This window comes from Typopeltis vanoorti, chromosome 5 (assembly GCF_054136105.1).
Source record: "Typopeltis vanoorti isolate ZY-2024b chromosome 5, IOZ_Tvanoo_1.0, whole genome shotgun sequence".
Lineage (NCBI taxonomy): Eukaryota > Metazoa > Arthropoda > Arachnida > Uropygi > Thelyphonidae > Typopeltis > Typopeltis vanoorti.
The window spans coordinates 146,004,440-146,023,600 of record NC_143553.1 but is presented as its reverse complement, the minus strand read 5'-3'; the positions used below and the strand labels follow the sequence as shown (position 1 = coordinate 146,023,600).

The window sequence follows — 19,161 nt, the reverse complement described above, 5'->3', positions numbered from 1 at the left end:
ATGTACTGTCATCTGCAAAACTGTGTATTGGGTTAGAGGTCAACTGAAGTAGGTCATTGATATATAGAAGAAAGAGGGTCGGTGAGAGAACTGAAGCTTGTGGGACCCCTGCATTAGTTGGATGGTGAGAGGATAGGGAGCAGTCTACCATCATACATAGTGTGTGTCTACCATCACACATAGTGTGCATCCAGACAGGAAGCTGGCAATCCATCTGCAGAAGTCCTGAGGCAGTCTGAATGATGGGAGTTTGCTTAGTAAGCCTTTGTGCCAGACTCGGTCAAAGGCTTTGGAGATATCAAGTGTAACTACTTGGGATTCATCGAATTTCTTCATGGCATTTGTCCAATGATGGGTGATGTATGAGAGTAGATCTCCTGTTGAACGGCTTTGACGGAATCCATACTGGTGGTCGCTTAATAGCCGGGTACCTTCAAGGTAAATTAGGAGTTGAGAGTTGATGATTTTCTCCATTACTTTAGATAGGACTGAAGTGAGTGAGATAGGGCAGTAGTTATATGGCTGTGATTTGTCACCCTTTTTAGGAATGGGTTGAATATAGGCCAGTTTCCAGGTTTTGGGATATATATATATATATATATATATATATATATATATATATATACACACACACACACACACACACACACACACACACACACACATACACACACCAGTGGAGTAAGTGAGTGTGTACAGGTGACATAGTATAGGAGCCAGTTCTGCTGCATAGACCTTCAGGATAATTGGTGGAATACCATCAGGGCGAGGAGACTTTTTTGTGTCTAATTTAGACAACAGGTTTGTGATGTCTTTTTTGGCAAAAGGATACAGGTGGCATTGTATGTTGGGCAGTTGAAATGACTGGAGGGCATTTGCCATTGTCAGTTATGTTTGCATTGGAGGAAAAGTGTGATGCCAGGAGGTTAGCTTTTTCTATGGGTGATGTTGCAATTGAGCCATCTGGGTATGATAGAGGTGGGAATAGTGTTGGGCAAAAGTTACAGCTAATTGCCTTGACAAGAGACCAAAAGGCACGGCTGCCGTTTGGACAGGCTGCAAGCTTCCTGTTTTTTCCCCATTCAAATTCTGTTTTGGAAGTATTGATACTTGCATTTATTTTGGGCTTCGGTATAGGCATTGAATGAGGATGGGGTTCTTAATTTGAGCCAGTTGTGGTATGCCTGATTTTTCGCTTGTACAGCCTTGGCACATTTTTTGGAGAATCAGGGTTTAGTTAGGGGATGGCAGGTCTGAGTGGTGTGGGGAATATGTTTTCATGCCAGTGAGGATCACTTTGATGTGTTCAGTGCATATGTTTGGACTAGAAGACCAGAAACAATAGTCTCGGAGACTATCTGATTTGGCACTGTTATAATGCCAAACTACTCTTGTGTGGGAGTGACTGTGTAAGCGTTGTTGTATGGGAGAGGAGATGAGCACTAAGTTGTGGTCAGAATTATCTAGGGGACTCATTACATTCACTGCATATTTGGAGGGGTCATTAATAAGGAAGAGATCTAGGGTATTTGGGGAGCGGTTTGGATTATCTGGTATTCTGGTTGGTTTTTGTACAATTTGTGTGAGGTCATTAGTGACTGCAAATGTTTCAGCATCTCTGCCTGCAGGATCTGTGTAACTGGAAGAGGAATGCCAACTAGTGTTATGGACGTTGAAATCACCCAGGAGGATGATTTCACTGTTAGTAGAGTGGGACTGGAGAAAATCCTCTTTTAAGGAGAGGAAATGAAAGAGCTCAGAGTGATTGGTGGTATTAGGAGAGCGATAGAGACAGCAGATGAATTTGAGTGGGGGAGGCATATATTCAGCCAAATAAGGTCGAAGTTGGGTGATTCTTAAGTTAGTTGTTCTCTGGCAGGGTATGTCAGAACGGATATATGCACCGATGCCACCCTTGGGTCAAAAGGTAATTGTTTGTCCCTTGGTATCAAGAATTGGCTTGAAACAATTCTCATTTACTTTTTTGTCAACTTTGAATACAACCATTTGTTATTACTAAACACAATATATTGGTAATTAACTTAATGGATTTCATTGCATTTTACTCAGTGATTTATAATGGCTATGATAAAATTGAAAAATTTTTCTTAAAATAATTTAAAGTGTTCTTAATTTAGTGTGATGTCCTATCACTTATAATTAAAACTATAAAAGTAGTTTTTAATATGTTAATGAGATATGCTCAGTTTGATTTTGACTCATCACTTTCTTAGGTGTTTGGAGCTTTAACATCATCTTCATTAAAGATAAGTGACCACTTTTACGGTACTGGAGAATCCTTTCTTTTTACATTTCATCCAGAATTTAAGGTAAGTTTTTGATATTTAGTTTGAATAAATTTGTCATTTTAATTCAATAATACAATGCAAATTGCAAAATTCAATTTGTTTGTAGTAAGTTATGAAAGGTAAGATACACAGGAAAGATAATTTATGTAGTTCACTTAATGTACATGCAAGGTAGTGAAAATGCGATTTGCATAAATGGCACTGAAAAACTAATGAAATGAAAGCAGAGTTGGCCAAAATGAGGCAAGCAATTAAACATATGAGGAATGAACTGAGGAGAATTATGGATTTGCATGGGAATGTGAGGAAGAATGGGACGAATGATTTGAGAGTGGCAATGTATGGAGATTTGATTAGAGGAGTGGTGAATGAAAAGGTGCACAAGGTTTATTTTCTGGGAGGTAGAATGAGTAGGGTAGTTGAAGCATTAGATAAGAGGAGTATGTGAGCAAATGAGTTAGTAGTGGTAGTTGGCAATTCATGATCTGACTGGTAACAAGAATGTAAGGAGGGATGTCATGTGAGTCCCTTAATCCTCTCATGCACATGTCCACTATGGTGGATGGCTACTATTGGTTTACTTCACAGCTGTACGAGACATGTTTTTTAACCTCTGATGCATGCAGTGCACTCCTAAATGCATGTAGTCCACTACAGTGGACAGGATTGAAAATTGGATTGAATGTATGAAAAAAATTGAAATAAAATTTAGTGTTTCCTTACATCCTAAAAATACTTGAATTATTTTTTTAATCACCATGTCAGAAATTCATGCATGAGAGGGTTAAGGAGAGTGAAAGATAAGTGTGGTACGTAAGGTAATCAGCATGTTGCCCAAGTATGATGATAATGAGTTGAGAAGGTGAGCAAAGATTTTGAATGGTATGTCAGCAGAGTTGTGTGAGGAGAAAGGAGTTCACTTGTGAATGTGTGGAATAAGTTTGAGGGACAGATAGAGCTGTATAAGAGATGGGCTACATTTGGATGGATTTGGTGAAAATCATTTGGAGAAACTGTTGCTGCAAGAGAGAATGACTGAGGTGAATGTAAAACCCGAGGAAGCAAGAGGTGTTGTGGAAGAGCAGGGGAGTAAGGTAGGCAGGTTTGTGAATGGAGAGGTGAGTGGCTCAAGAGAAATGAAGATCAGAGTGGACAGTGGGACACTGCATGAAAACTAAGGATGATGGTTTCAAGAGTAGATGTGCAAGTGCACAAGAAAGGATTAAGACAGTTAAGGATGTGGGGGGGGTGATATTTAGTTCTGGGGAGGGGTGTAGTATCAGTGATGATAGACAAGAATGGATAGGGAGAGTGTAAAGGAGTCATGTCCAAGAAGTGGGGTTAATGGGACCTGTTATAGAAACAAAAATGAGCTAGCATGTATGTTTACAAATGCTAGGAATATTTGAAACAAAGGGAATAAGATTGTAGTGTTCATAAGTTCATTCACTCAAAAATTGTTGCTATAAGTGAGACATGGTTGAATGAGGATGGCATTCTGACAGGAATAGAGATAGAGGGATATGTTTTTCTTTCACAAAGAAAGAAAAAAAGGAAGGAGGAGTGTTATTGGTGATGGCAGAGAAGTTGTGCCTATCCAGGGTGGAGATGCCAGTAGCAAATACTGACAGTGGTTTTGAAGCAGTATGATGTGAAGTGGAGGTGGACAGCATGAAATGTTTAGTTGGATGTTGCTATAGACCTGATAATGTGGAAGGTAGTGAGAAAGAAATGTTTAGACAAATTGGTCTGGCTAATAAGAAAAGGATGATCATGATGGGCAATTTAAATTATGATAATATTGACTGAAATGAAGAGACAACATCAGGAACCAAAGAGAATGGATTTCTTGAGGGATAACTACCTTAAGAAGCATGTAAAAGAGGCCAGACATAGATCGAGGGTCTTGGATTTGATTATCTCATCAGAAGATGTTGTAAATGAAATGTCACAACACTCCTCCAGTTGGTGAAAGTGACCATGAAGTGATCACTTGGGTGGTCACCAGACATATCAGGAAGTTTGCGAGAAAGTTGTGTGGAACTGTAAGGCAGGTGATTATGGCAAACTCAGGAGACAGCTTGCAATGATATCACAGAATGAGGAATTACATGGGAAAGATATCAATGCAGCTTGGTCTCTATTTAGGAGTTATATGGCAGAGGCATTGACACAGTGTATTCTGAAGGTCAGGAGATTAAATAAGGTAGGTGTATATTGGTGATGCATGCAATCTGGGAAAACAACAAAAAAAAAAGCATTGTGGAAGTGGCACAAGATGAGTGGAGATAATCAGTTACATGAGGAGTGTAAAGTGCAAGGAAGGTGATTCACTTAGTAAGAGTAGCAAAAGTGTGGTATGAGCAGTTGAAAAGAAATCCTAGGCAGTTTTTTCAATATGTGGCCAGTAGAAGAATGATTATGGGAGGATGATTTTAGTCAGTAATGATTGGAGAATGAAACACTGAGGAGGAAATTGTAGAGGTGTTAAATGAGCAGTTCATTAAAGTATTCCATCCTTGTGATTGTAACATAATACAGAGCTTGAGAGCAGTGGAAAGGAGAGAGGAACCAATGATAATGATTAAGCAGGAGGTATATGAGGAATTGAGTAAACTTGATTGTTAAATCTTACTTGATGGTATATACGACTTCATGGTATATCACTGCGTGTCTTGAGGGAATGTTCCAGGGATTTAACAGCTTTAATGTATGTTTTTTAACACAAATTTTAAATTAGCCCCCAGGTCCCGAAGGAATGAGAAGGTGGCAAAATTGTTCTGCTTCATAAAGGAGGTGATAGACTAAGTTTTCAAATTATAGGCCAATCTGCTTGTCTGGAGTGGTGGTCAAGGTGTTGAAGTTAGTGAGGACAAAGATTCAGAATTGAGTGGACAGCAGTAGAATTCTCTTCAATGGATAGCATGGATTTGCTAAACGAAGGTCATGTTTTAGCAATCTGCTTAATTAATATAACAAGGCGATGAAAAAATTGTAAAGGGGATGCATATAAAGTAATATTTGGATTTTGCAAAGCCTTTCAGTAAATTATCACATGACACTAGTAATTAAATTGGAACAGATGGGGGGGTTGAATAGTAGATTAGTGTGTTGGGTTGGAGATTGGCTGTCTTATAGGTATCAAGAGGTTGTGTATGGGGAGTGATATCCCAGATGAGAAAAGTTGCTAGTGGCATTCCTTATGGGTCTGTTTGGGGGCAATTTACTTAATTTTTATATATATAAATGACATTGGACAGAGCTTAAATGGTGATATACAGTTCTTTGCAGATGATGCAAAGTTGGGGAGAGTTATGAGAAGTAGAGCAGATGTGACTTTGCAAGAGAACCTAAATAAGTGAGCATGTAGGGGATGTCAGTTTAATGTTACAAGTGTAAGGTTTTAAAATTTGGGAAGCAAAGATGGGATAGGATTGGTGGGATATTTTGAAGGAGGTGGAGGATATGAAGGATTTGAGGGTTTTAGTGGATAGACTTAATTTTGCTGAAATTGTGAGGACGACATAGTGGATTATGAGAATGATGGAGAGAACACTGACATGTAGAAGTAAAGATGTTTTGATTCCATTGTATAAGACTTTGATCAGGCCAAGATTAGATTATTAAGACTTAGATTATTGTGCACACATTTGATCACCAGGTTTTCAAATGGATGAGATATTGGAGAGGGTCTAGATATGATTGACTAAGTTGGTCTCTGAGATGTGGAATTATGAGCACATATTGAGAGAATGCAAATTACAGAGCCTAGTGGATAGAAGGAAGTGGGGCGACATGATTGAGACGTATAAATTGGTAAGGAGTAATTACCAGATTAGAATGGATGAGATTTTTCATAGAATATCTGGAGATGGGGAGAATGAGGCCATCCCTGGAAGGTGTATAAGGTGAGTGTAAGCAAAGGGGATTAAGGAGTAGATTTTTGCACAGTGAGTGGTGGGTGATTGGAATACATTGCCTGAGTATGATGAGTGCAAGGATAGCGAATGCATTTAAGTCATGGTATGATGAGCTGTGCATGTGAGAGTGAGCCCTCCCACAATGAGTCTCTTGACTCCATGAAGGTCTGTTGACGATGATAATAATGAACGTGGGAAAGTATGCCAAGTATTTTGCTCACCAAAAGTAGTTTTACAAAAATGCAAATATTTTATTGCATATCTGCAATACACATTACAATAGGAATAGTTCATAACAGTTAAATACTATACCTACTACTTTTCCCTGTCGTTATTGCCTGAATATAACATTTTGTATTTATTGTTCGTATTTATCGCCATAATAGGGGTGACTGAAAACAAAAAAAAAATGATCTTTCTGAGTAATAAATACAAAATGTTATTGAAAGTTTATTTTTCACTTGGTTAGACTATAATAAATTTAGTTTAATCCTTTCTCCAAGTGTGAGCAAACAAAGTTTGTGCCTGGAAGTATCTTCAGGACTGGGGTAAGGTGGTGCAACTTTATCCAAGTGTGAGCAAACAAAGTTTGCTCACACTTGGATAAAGGATTAAACTAAATTTATTACAAAATGTTATGTTCAGGTAATGACAATCAAGGAAAAGGAGTAGCCGCAGTATTCAACTAAATAGAAGGCTAATCTTCTTTAATGGCAGGCAATATCAAATAGAGTGATGGGAATGAATATCAGAATGGAGAAATAGACAATCAGACTTATTTGTGCCTATGGTTCACAGAAGGTTCTACTAAGGTAGAAGTGGAGGAATTTTTTGGTTGCTTTAGAGAAAGCAACTGACAATGAAAAAGGAAAAGTTGGTCATTGTTGGGGATCTAAATAGCAGAGTAGGAAATGATTGGCAAACAGAAAACATTTTGGGAAAATTTGGAGAAAAGAGCAAAGCTAATAATAATGGCAAATACTTGTTGGATTTCTACTCAGGACATGTACTGGTTATCACTAATACAATGTTCCAAACATAAAAATGTGCATAAATTCACATGGAAAGATGAGGCAAGGAATAAGAAAAGTCTCATTGACTACATCATTGTTGATAGTGATATTTTCTCACTGATAGGACACTTAGAGTGTACAGAAGATTTGAAATTGGAAGTGATCACCATTTAGTCTTGAGCAAGATAAAATTGAATTTCATATTGAAAAGAACATATAAGAAAGTTTTAATGCAACTCAAAGTTGAGCAGCTCTCAGATGTGAACTGTAGATAAAATACACAAACATTATTCAAGAAAAAACGAAAGCATTTGAGAACAGGAACCAAACCTTGATGATTCAGTGGCAAATTATGAAGAAAACATTGATTCAGCCAGAGGCATGTGGTGAAGTTGTCTACAATGATAGAAAAATCCGAATTCCATGGTGGACACAGAAAGTTAAAGAGGCAGCAAAGGAAAAGATGAAAGCATATTGAAAGTTCCTGGCAAATAAGTCAGCTTGTGCTCTTATAGAATACAGAGACAAATATAAGAAAGCTAAACACTGTAAAAAAAAGATTAAGAGAAAGCCAAAAGTTATGGGAAGACTTTGGTAAGAACATAGAAAATAAATATCAAGAAGGTGGCAAGATATTCTGGATGTTGTTGAAAAAGCTCAGAAATGGAGGAAAGAGTGCTATAAAAGGAATTAGAGATAGCATGATGATGATGAGAAAGGTAACATGAAAACTTTAGAAAAAGATATCCTTGATGTACAGAGTAATTACTTTGAAAAACTGTTAAATGAAAACAAGCAGTGATGATAGCATAGTGGTTTAAAAAACTCAACAGGCATGCAATCAGGAATAATACGTATCCATACTTGCATAGAAAAAGCTATCAAAAAGCCTGGAATATGGAAAGGCAGCTGGATTAGATGATATTCGACCAGAAATGCTCAAGTATGGAGGTATAAGTCTTGCAGTGGGTGCACTGCATAGTTCAGAAGCCTGGACAGAGGGACGAATTCTAGATGACTGGAGTAGAGCTCTCATAGTACCCATATATAAAAAGGGAAATAAAACAATGTGAGAATTTGGAGGTATTTCTCTACTGAGTGTTCCTGGTAAGATTTATGCAGGTATACTGCATAAATCTTAACAGAAATGGTCGAAGGACTGTGGAAGGGAACTTGGTGAAGAACAAGCTGGATTCAGGCCAAATAGAGGCTGTCAGGATCAGATTTTCACTTTATGACAAATAGTTGAGAAATCATGGGAATATAACATCTGTATTTTGTAGATCTTTAAAAGGCATATAACAAGCTATCAAGAGAATAGCTATTCAAGATGCTACATTTGTATGGTATCAATGAGGCATTATATCAAGCAATACTTGGTTTTTATTTGAGTTGTAAGCAAGCAATTAGAATTGAAGGAAGTACAGGAAGATGGTTACTGTTAAATCTGGTGTCAGGCATGATTGTACATTATGAAAAGGTATTAAAGCTGATTTCAAAATTGGAGATGTTAATTTCAGCTCTTTACTTTATGTGGGTGATATTACTTTTAAATAAATCCAGTACAAGTCTGCAAGATTCCCTGACTAAATTGAATAACTGTTGTAATATGAAGGTCAGCAATAACAATTTTGGTTTGGTATGAAAGTCAGCAATAACAAGGTAAAGACAATGAAAATATCAACTGCATTGTGAATGGAGAGCCTATAAAACATTTCAGCTACTTAAGCATGAATTTTAGTGAAGATGGTCAATTAAATATGGAAATAGACAACAGAATTAGCAAAGCTGGTATGGTAGGAAGTGAACTGAATAAATTTATATGGAATAAAAATTAGCCAAAACGCTAAATTAGCTATAAACAAGACGGTGTTCAAACCAATTTTAACTAATGGATCTCAGCTCCGTTTGAAATAAAACACTTGACCAAAGACTAGACCACAGATATGAGAGTCCTGAAGAAGATTAGAGGCAAGAAGAGATGACATCAATGGCAATATCATATTAACCCTTTCTGTCCTAGTGATTCCCATTGGAATCACTAACTGTCTTGGCTTTCGTAGCCGATATTATGTAGCGAATGATTCCAATTGGTATCATACGTCGTAGTTCCATTTCTTTATTATACGTATAAATCTTACCAATATCGGTTTTTATGACTTAGTAGAATAATATGCATATATTGGATTATAGCGTATAAGCTCAGAAGTTGAATATTTCCTACCAGAATATAATGATTCCATATGGAATCAGTCGGTCAGAATTCCTATCCTGAAATGTATTTTTCATCAAAATACTTGATACTCTTGCTTTTTTTAGACCTAAAGACAAAATAAATAGAATTTTTTTTTTTCACTTGGAAAAATAAATTCAGGTCAGAAAAGGTTAAAAATTGAGTATACTAGGAAAGAACTTGATATTGCTGGCATCTAGAAATGTGTTAGCAAAGCTAATCTCATGTGGTATGGTCACTTAAACAGAATGGGAGAAGAAAGATTAGCAAAACAAGTGTTCTCTGCCAGATTGGCAGGAAAAAGACCCAGAGAAAGACTAAAATATAAGTGGATTGATACAGTAAAAAGTGCCTTATAAGACACAAATATAAGATTTGATAATGTTGGAGTCTTGACAGATAACACATTGATTTTGGAGGAGAATTGTAGAGAGAAAGTTAGTAATGGTATAAGTTTTTCCTGTAGTACTATCATATCCTGCATACCTCTTGATGGTACATGTCAGGAATTCGACGATGATAGTTCATAACAGAACAAAAAGTTTAGTAGTAGCTGTGTATGTGTAGTTAAAATCTTATTCTTTGAGACTGAACATATAAAATGGTGGAAACAGGTTTTTGTTTGAGATCTCCATATTTGAGATTTATCACTTTTATTGCAGGAAATTTTGCTTTAGTAACAACAATCCCTAATACATCCTTTAAATTTATTCAGTGTCCACACTTACCATTCTCACAAGCAATGCATTCTATACCTTCACTGCTTCAATGAAAAACCATCTTACCATTTACAGAACTTCCTGGGTAGCTTCTTGATCCTTCTATTCCTTGTATGCTTTGTAAAATCATTCTGCTATCTATATAAATAGCTCTTACAACAGTTTTTCCAACATATGCTCAGACCATCAAATTCTTCAGATTGCATACTCTCAATCTATCTTATAGCTGACATTCCACAGTCCTGTCATTTTTGTTTATTGACCTCTGGATTATCTTCATTACTGTTATGTGTCCCATTAATTTCAGCTATATATTCTCCATTATCTTACTCTCTCTTGACCTCTCTGTCCTCCAGTATGGTTTCACTATAGAACATGCATAAACTGCATCCCACTCATTTGTCTTACCATTCCAACCTGTTCAAATCCTGAAGGGTTACTACATCAGCATAAATGGAAGATATTCATAAACAACTTTCCCCTCTGTAATCTAAATCCTTTCTCTGATATGTTACTTTCTAGCCTCTATTCAAACTTATTTACTGGAACTTAAATATCAACTTGCCATGTGGCAGTAGGTAAATGTGTTTGCAAAATCTGGATAAGTTGCAGTATATTCATTTCTCGTAATTGACCACCCAGGTTACTTGATCAGATATGACCAGAATATGACACTTTATGGAGGAAGCACAGTTTTAAGGAAAGGCAACATCAACTTATGTTGCTCCCACCCATAAAAAGTTATTTACAAACTTAATTTATTCATTTTCCTTAACAGTGACAGTTGAGTTAGCAAATGGCTGCACCATGATGTTGCTTGACAAAAAATGCATTTAATAGAAATCCATTACATAAATTAAATTATATGGATGAATATGAAACTAATGGCATGGATAAGAGTTTAAATGGAAACATCAGAGTATATAGTATATAGAGCAGAATCAGAAGATACATTGCAAGTGGTGTGCCACAGGAATTTGCATTTGAGCTGCTGTCATTTGTATGTTAATGATATCAGGAATGATAAGAAGGGGAATATCCAGTTGATACCAAATTGTGGAAGGTACTAGATAATAAAAATGTAGAGATCCTGCTGTGTTAGTAGTTCAACGTGACAGTCTAAAATTGTGCACTTTAAGCTGAAAAGATTAAAATTGATGGGAACTGTACTGCAGAAAAAAAAAAGTTAGGCTGTATACTGATTTATTATTATTACGGGCAACTCCAGGGAATCATTAGACTCATCGAGGGAGGTACCAAATCATATTCATCACAACTATTCGACATTCATACAGTATCTATCATACCTCGCCTTAAACTCATTCACTGTCACAGCATCCACCACAGACTCTGGGAGCGCATTCCACTCATTCACCACTCTAAAAGTAAAGAACCCAGCTCTAACACCTTTATTAACTACACTTTTGCCCAGTTTCCATGGATGTCCCCTAGTCCTCCCACAACCACCCCTGTTCTCAAAAATATCTTCTGAATTAATTTTATAGAAACCCTTCAGTAATTTGAATGTCTCTATCATATCTCCCCTCCTCTGCCTATCAACCAATTTTTGCAACCCACAAATCCTCAACCTGTTCTCATAAGGTTCATTCCACAGACCTGCTATCATCTTGGTCACTCATCTCTGGATCCTCTCCACCTCCTCCCCATCAAGAAGAAACCTAGGTGACCAAATCTGGGCACGGTAGTTGAGATGGGGTCTTATCTCGATGCAGAGGAACAATAACCTGCTTGTCTCTGCTTGTCAATATTCTTCAGCAACCAAGTGATTTGATGAGCTGATTTGGCTACTTTTGCTATGTGCCCCCTAAACTTCAACTCCTTATCCACCAACACTCCTAAATCTCGTGCCTCATCAATTTCCTGGAGTACAGTTCCACCAATGTAGTAAACTGCTGCTAATCTTTTCACCCCAAAATGTATAACCTTACATTTTGCCACATTAAATTGACATCCATTCTCCTTAGCCCAGACCTCCAATCTATCCAAATCATGCAAAATTTTGACATCATCTGCATTCACTATTGCCCTACCCAACTTTGCATCATCCGCAAACAAATGAACTGTTCCTCTCAGATCCTTTCCTATATCATTAATGAACAAATTAAACAGCAGTGGTCCAAGAACAGATCCTTGTGGCACACCACTAGTCACAGGCCGTCTTGTGGACTCTACTCCTGAATAAACCACTCTGATATTTCTCTGTCAACCACCCTCCTATCCATCTCACCAACCCTATATCCATCCCCATATGCTGCAATTTACTGATTAGAATCCCATGTGGTATCCTGGGATTCTATTCTATCCATCTCACCAACCCTATATCCATCCCCATATGCTGCAATTTACTGATTAGAATCCCATGTGATATCCTGTCAAAGGCCTTAGCAAGGTCCAGTAGAATCACTGTAAAACCATTACCCTTATCCAGTTCAGCCGTCACTGTGTTATAATACGTGAGCAAGTTACTGAAGCATAACCTACCCTTCACAAAACCATGTTGTCCCCCAATCAGTATCCCATTTTCATCTATCCAATCCTGTATTTTCCTCTTGACTATTTTCTTCAAGACCTTGACAATGATTCCTGATATGCTGATTGGTCAATAATTTACAACAGCAGTCTTGGAGCCTCCTTTATACAGTGGAACTATTTTTCCCTCTTTGCACCCCTTGAGACTAACCCAGACCCGAGACTCAAATTAAACAAAATGGTCAAGGGCACTGACAATTCTTTAGCCGCTTCATGTATGACATGAGCTGGTATACCATCCAATCCCACAGATGTATTGACATTAAGGTTCTGTAATAGACTAGTTACCTCTACTTCATTCATCACAATTCCAGTATAAGCTGTTGGTTCTTCCATTCCATTCCTGCAAAGTCACCACCTGGATGATATACTCTTGCAAAGTGCTCGCTCAGTACTTCCACTATATCGACTGATTCGGTTACCTCCCTACTCTCAGCATTTTTTAAGATCATTCTACCATGAACATTTTTCCTTTTACTTGCAACATATTGAAAAAACTGTTTGGGATTCTCTTTAGCCTGCATGGCCAATTTTCTTTCGTAATCTGCTTTTGCTTTTCTTACCACCCTTTTACCATCCTGGCCTGAGCTTTATACTATTCCTGCACCTGCTGGTCACCTTTCTCCTTGAATTCCCTCCACAATTGTTTCTTTTTTTTGCAGCTCAAGCTTAATAGTGTTGTTCATCCATTTAACCCCTACTTGATTTATTATTTGGACTCTTGGTATACAGTCAACCATTGCCTCCTGCAAACACTTCTTAACCATCTCCCATGCACTATCAACATCCAGCCCTTGCAGTTTTACATGCCATGGCACTGAGCCAAGCACACACTTAAGCTTGTCATACTTACCAGCCCGGTAATTCCACATGTACCCTGTCTTAATTGTAAATTCCACTCCCTTAGTCACCTCCCAAGTCATGACCTTATGGTCACTCTCACCAATTGGTGGCAACATGGTCATTTGAATGCATTCAATCTGGCCATATTTCCTTGGATGTTTATTTTATTAACATCTGACATCGATGAAGTCAAAGGACTGATCTTAGGAGGGTCATACTGCAAAAAGATCATCGAACCATGCCTAAACCCATTCAGTTTCCACATTCATCCCACTTTCAGGCAATGTCTTCCACTCATTGATCACTCTCCATGCTTCCAGGGATGGTCCCTAGTTCTATCGTTGCCCTTCCCTCTACTCTATGAAAAATCTTCTCCACATTAATGTGGTAAAAACTCCTCACCAACTTGTCTCAATCATACCCCTCCTCTCTTCTTTCACAAGGCTCTAAGTGGCATTCCCTCAATATCTCCCTATATCTCACATTCCATACTCTGATGCAAAAAAGATCATTGTACTATGCCTTAAACCGATTAAATTTCTGCACTTACCACACTTTCAGACAACAATATCCACTTGCTAATCACGCTTCATGCAAATCTTCTCATTTCTCTGCTCACACCTTCCTTATATAGCATCCAGGGATGGCCTCTAGTTCCATCTTTGCCTCACAGTACTCTATGAAAAATCTCCTCCACATTAACAACCTCTGGTAACAACCACTCAGCTTATGCCTATGATATCCTCTTTCCCTCTATTAACACTGCCCTGTAAATTGTATTTCCTCTCCTAAATGACATTCCATAGACCTGATTTAGTAAATCTTCTCTGGACCCTTTCCAGTACATTCTCATCGCCTTGAAAATTAGGTGATCAAATCTGCACAGTGGTCTGTGGCTTGATGAAAATCTTATCCATACAAGGAAACCATAACCCTGTTGCTTCCATGTGTCAGTGTCTTCATTATTGCCATAATCCATTGTGATATGCTTACAATTTTAGCAATGTGACTCCTAAACTTAGTCTCTGTCCACCATCACTCCCAGATCCAGTACAGTAATGAAGGTATGAAGCACCTGTGGAAAGTGTCTAACTTATGTCCCCCCAACCCAAAAATGACAAAAATTTTGGAAAATTTAAATGTAACAAGTTAAATTTTACTAAATGCAATATGTTAAATACTTACTATTAACCCCATCAAAATGAGTTGCAGAATTTGCATGTCTAAAGCGGCGTATTGCCGAAATTTAAAAATACAATATAAAATATCTATTAAAATATATATATAAAATATCTACTTTTATATCTATTTATTTATTTTTACGTTTTGCGCCCATGGCGGGCACCTCTTTTGCCACCCTCGTTATGGCACTGCCCAGATCTAACCTCTTTTCTCAAAATTTCCCCATTAATTGTATACTCTGCATTCCAGCCTTGCCTACCGAATTTCAAGACCTTGTGCTTTGCAACATTAAACTTTTAACTTTACTCACTTGCCCACTCACATAGTTTAATAAGATCCTTCAAGGGCACATCTGTTACTTCTCATAGTTCTTAATGTTATCATTGGAAAATTAGCTTATCTCCAAGGTTCCTTCTCACTATCAGTGGATTCTGAGAATGTACTTGTATTTACCTCCTGCCCGAATTTGAGTACATTGATTTAACCGAGATAAGAATCAATATTTTGCTTGTATAACTTGGGTTTATGTTACTATTGAATACATGGAGTACATGCCAGAAGACACAGTGGAATGGTAAAGATTACAGAGAATAACTTATAAACAAAGGTTGGATAACATTAGAACTCCATTATTCAGATTTACATCTCAAATCTGATGTGATATTGTAGTAGAGGAGATGAATTAGGAATGATTGGCCTACAGGTCATAGGTGTTGGGTGACCACTTATTATTTTCTATCACGAGATAATTGCCCTACTATCTTGAAAACAAACTTGGTGATTGTACTTGAAGATAACATTTACATTTAGAATTATATCCTTCATTGGTGTTGGGTATTAGCAAGCTATGAACTTACTAAGTTTTCAACTCTTCTGGGCTGATTTCAATATACTTTCTTTGAATGTCTTGCAGGGCCACACTGGTGGCAAACTTATTGGAGAATGGCTTCATGATTGCCAGATCTGAAATTAGTATAGAATAAGATATTGATGCTTCTAGCCAGTGGCATAACTAGGGAAGTGGGGGGAGAGGAGGCAGCCCACCCTGGGCAGCACTTTTTACATGAGACACAATTTTATTTTTCGATCTTTTATTTATGTTAACTTAGTAATTTTTATTACTTAATTAATAATTAGTTTTTAACAACTATACTTACAACTAAAATAAACATAGTGTTTTAATTTATTTCCCTATACATAGTTTGACTTGTAGTATTTTTGGTGTGTATTGAGAAGGGCAGCAGACTCAGGAAGTGCCTCGGGTGACAAAAGCTCTAGCTATGCCACTGCTTCTAGCTCTATATATTTTGTGCAGCATTGATTTCAGCACAAAGGTAGAAATATAAACTTACTTTCATGGAACTTGTATAAAAAAAAATAAATGAAAAGAAAGCTACAAAAAACTATAGTGGTTTTGCTTTGAATTTAATATTTTATACATGGTGCAAAAGAAAAATCCCACACAACTTAAATTAGAAACACACACATACTCATTCACTGACTTGCATTGTTAGTTTAATTAACTTGTAAGTTACTAATCCAGTTAACATTTTTCTATCATAGTGCTATTTCTGGAGTGGAGACAACATGTATTTTGTTAGAGGTGACATCAACAGTATTGCTATTGGAGCAGGAGAGTAAGTTACTTTTCTATTTTGTTGTAATGAAAACTAACTTCGAGAAATATTTGAAAGTGACTAATAAATTCTCTTGACTGAAACAATTCCATAAATAGTTAAGTGTCAAGATTAACAATCTGCAAAAAAAAAAAAAAAAAAAAAAATTAAATGTATTCAAGAGCCATTATACATTTTGAATATAAATATTTCACACCAACTTGGTGTTTAATTTCTTAATCAATGCATAAGTGAATCATTCACTGAATAAAAAATGAGATTGCAGTCATAGTTTCTGTAGTAGGCTGAATTGGATACACTGTATTTTAATATCAGTGTCCCTCCTGCACACACACACAATGAACTGTAAAACCCTGAGTAAACCAGGAAAGTGGTTAAGAAGAAACATGTTGTGTTTGGATTAGTACTTAGAATACACTCTCCAGTGGATTGTAGGTTTGAAGCTAGACAGAAAATGGTACTAGTTCACACATAACAGCACCCATGAAAATGCCTGTAGAAGAGTTAATGCCGAAACAAAATTTTTGTTAAAAAGGGCGACTGGAGTTAGTTTTAGAGGATCAATAATTAAGAGTATCTTTTTCTGGATATCATCAGTCATTTTTGGAGAGGGTTTTGGTACACTTTGGGATTTATAGTGTTAGAAATTGCAGTGAAAAACTTTTCTGCTCAAGTGTTGAGTAGAAAAGAACTAGTCATTTTTAGGCAGCATAAGAAATAAAGGTAATGTTGGGAAGATCCTGTAGATCAGGAGTGGTGGAATCCATGCCAGATTAATATGGGGCTGACCAGCACCCACCTGGGATGCTAAAACTAAGCCCTACACTATGGCTTTAGAGCCTTTGCTCCTTCCAAAAATAGTGAAAATAATGATTCGCAAATTTCAAATTCAAAAATCACGGTTTACTCCCTGAAAACACCAATTCACTGTAAGAGACTTTACAACTTTTAAAAGGAAGCAATTTGCAAAATATAGTTCAATACATGGGTCACATTGAGAATTTTGCTGACAATTCCTATAAATGGTAGCAAGAGCTGATAGAAGTTTTTGCAAATTAAAACATTCGTGATCGACAATGGGGAGTGAGAGATTAAATTCTTTAGCCTTGTTATCTATTTTAGATAACAAGGCTATTTTAGATATCTATAGACTTTAAAGTCAATTTTTGCTCAGAAAATAGACATTAATGCTTTTGCAGATTTAAAATCAAGAAAAAAGTATCTAAATTATAATTAAATTACAATTGCAGTGTATAATCAATTTTTGTTTGTAATCATTTATTTGTTTTTTATATATAGTATATCTGAGTGAATAAAAATGATAAATAGAAATAATGAAGTTAATTTTGCTTATCATTGGGTGGAATTCATATTGTTGGTCACTGATGAATTGGAGGATTTCCAGTAGCTTTTTCTTAAATGCTTGAGCCATATCTACCTCCAATTTTTGTGAGAAGGAAAGAGCAATGGGTTGCCTCCCTTCTTAGTAATCAATTGAATTTAGATGTTTTCCATGCAACAGGATAGATGTTGGATAAGAATGACATTATAGGTGGTAAATCTGGATGAAAAGTGCTAATGAAAAACCAAAGAATACAAGCACTGAGCTATTATTGATCAAATGGGGAAGCAGTACATTGTCTTGGTCATCCATACATGAGTCAGAATTTCATGAGTTTAGCCTAGTCCTTGGGTGATGATACAATAGTACTATTTGAGGAAATGTGAAAGATTAGAAGTTGCATCTAACAGCATTGACTTTAAAATCTGATTTGGATTTGCTCTGTTTTTTTGTAGTTGTTGCAGTGTAAGCTAAGTGTGAAGCTGGAATCTTGGTTTCAAACCACTTGACATTCCCCATTTTTAACTTGATTTCCTTGGCATACTTCTTGTAAAACAAGTCTTGGATAGTGATCAAGGCTTTTGAGTGGAATGAGGGATAAAGGCTTTCGTTCCAGTGAAAATGTAGTTGGATCAGAAGAGCAAGAGCAGAAATACAAGGAAAATAGTAGAAATAAAGATCATCCCAGTGCAGCATCATTGTAGTGCATCCATTACAGTGCTAAAAGACATAAGACAGTGACTGGGTGATGGGCATTCTATATACACTGAAACTCAGATCATAAAAGTTACTAAGGCAAGCTGACATTCACGATATATCTAGCTATAAATTCTGTTACAACTTGAACAGCATAAACCTTTAATCTATAGTAAATCATTTACATTATAATAAGTTTAGTTTAATCCTTTATCCAAGTATAAGCAAACAAAATTTGTGCCCGAAAATATCTTCAGGACTGAGGTGAACTCATAGCAAAGGTGGACCAAGCTCTCATCACTCCTTGTCTCAGTATCTCTCATAATGCAAAACACATCTCCTTGCAGACATGTATAATGCTATGCATTAAGGGAAGGGCCACTATCTAGACCAGTTTCAACCTTTATTGAGGTCTTTTCATTGGGAGGCAGACCCAGAGTGGTGATACTAAGGCAGTGGCCCTTTCCTTAATGCATAGCATTATACATCTCCTCAAGGAGATGTGTTTTGCATTATGAGAGATACTGAGACAAGGAGTGATGAGAGCTTGGTCCACCTTTGCTACAAGTTGCCAAAGGATGTACCACCTTACCTCAGTCCTGAAGTTATTTTTAAGGCACAAACTTTGTTTGCTTACATTTGGATAAAGGATTAAACTAAATTTATTATGGTCTAACCAAGTGCAAAATAAACTTCCAACATCTTTCTCTAAATCCA

The 19,161-nt window shown here is 36.9% G+C and overlaps 1 protein-coding gene across 6 annotated transcripts in view; it reads left to right on the top strand.

Moving 5' to 3' along the window:
* Nucleotides 1–19,161, top strand: part of LOC150106916 (oxidation resistance protein 1A-like) — a 324,024-nt gene that overhangs the window by 295,198 nt on the left and 9,665 nt on the right. For all 6 annotated transcript variants that reach the window (XM_090393372.1, XM_090393376.1, XM_090393375.1 and 3 more), the window contains 2 exons: nucleotides 2,235–2,330; nucleotides 16,333–16,406. In XM_090393372.1, coding sequence (XP_090249498.1) covers nucleotides 2,235–2,330; nucleotides 16,333–16,406 — 170 coding nt within the window. The remainder of the gene's footprint in view (nucleotides 1–2,234; nucleotides 2,331–16,332; nucleotides 16,407–19,161) is intronic.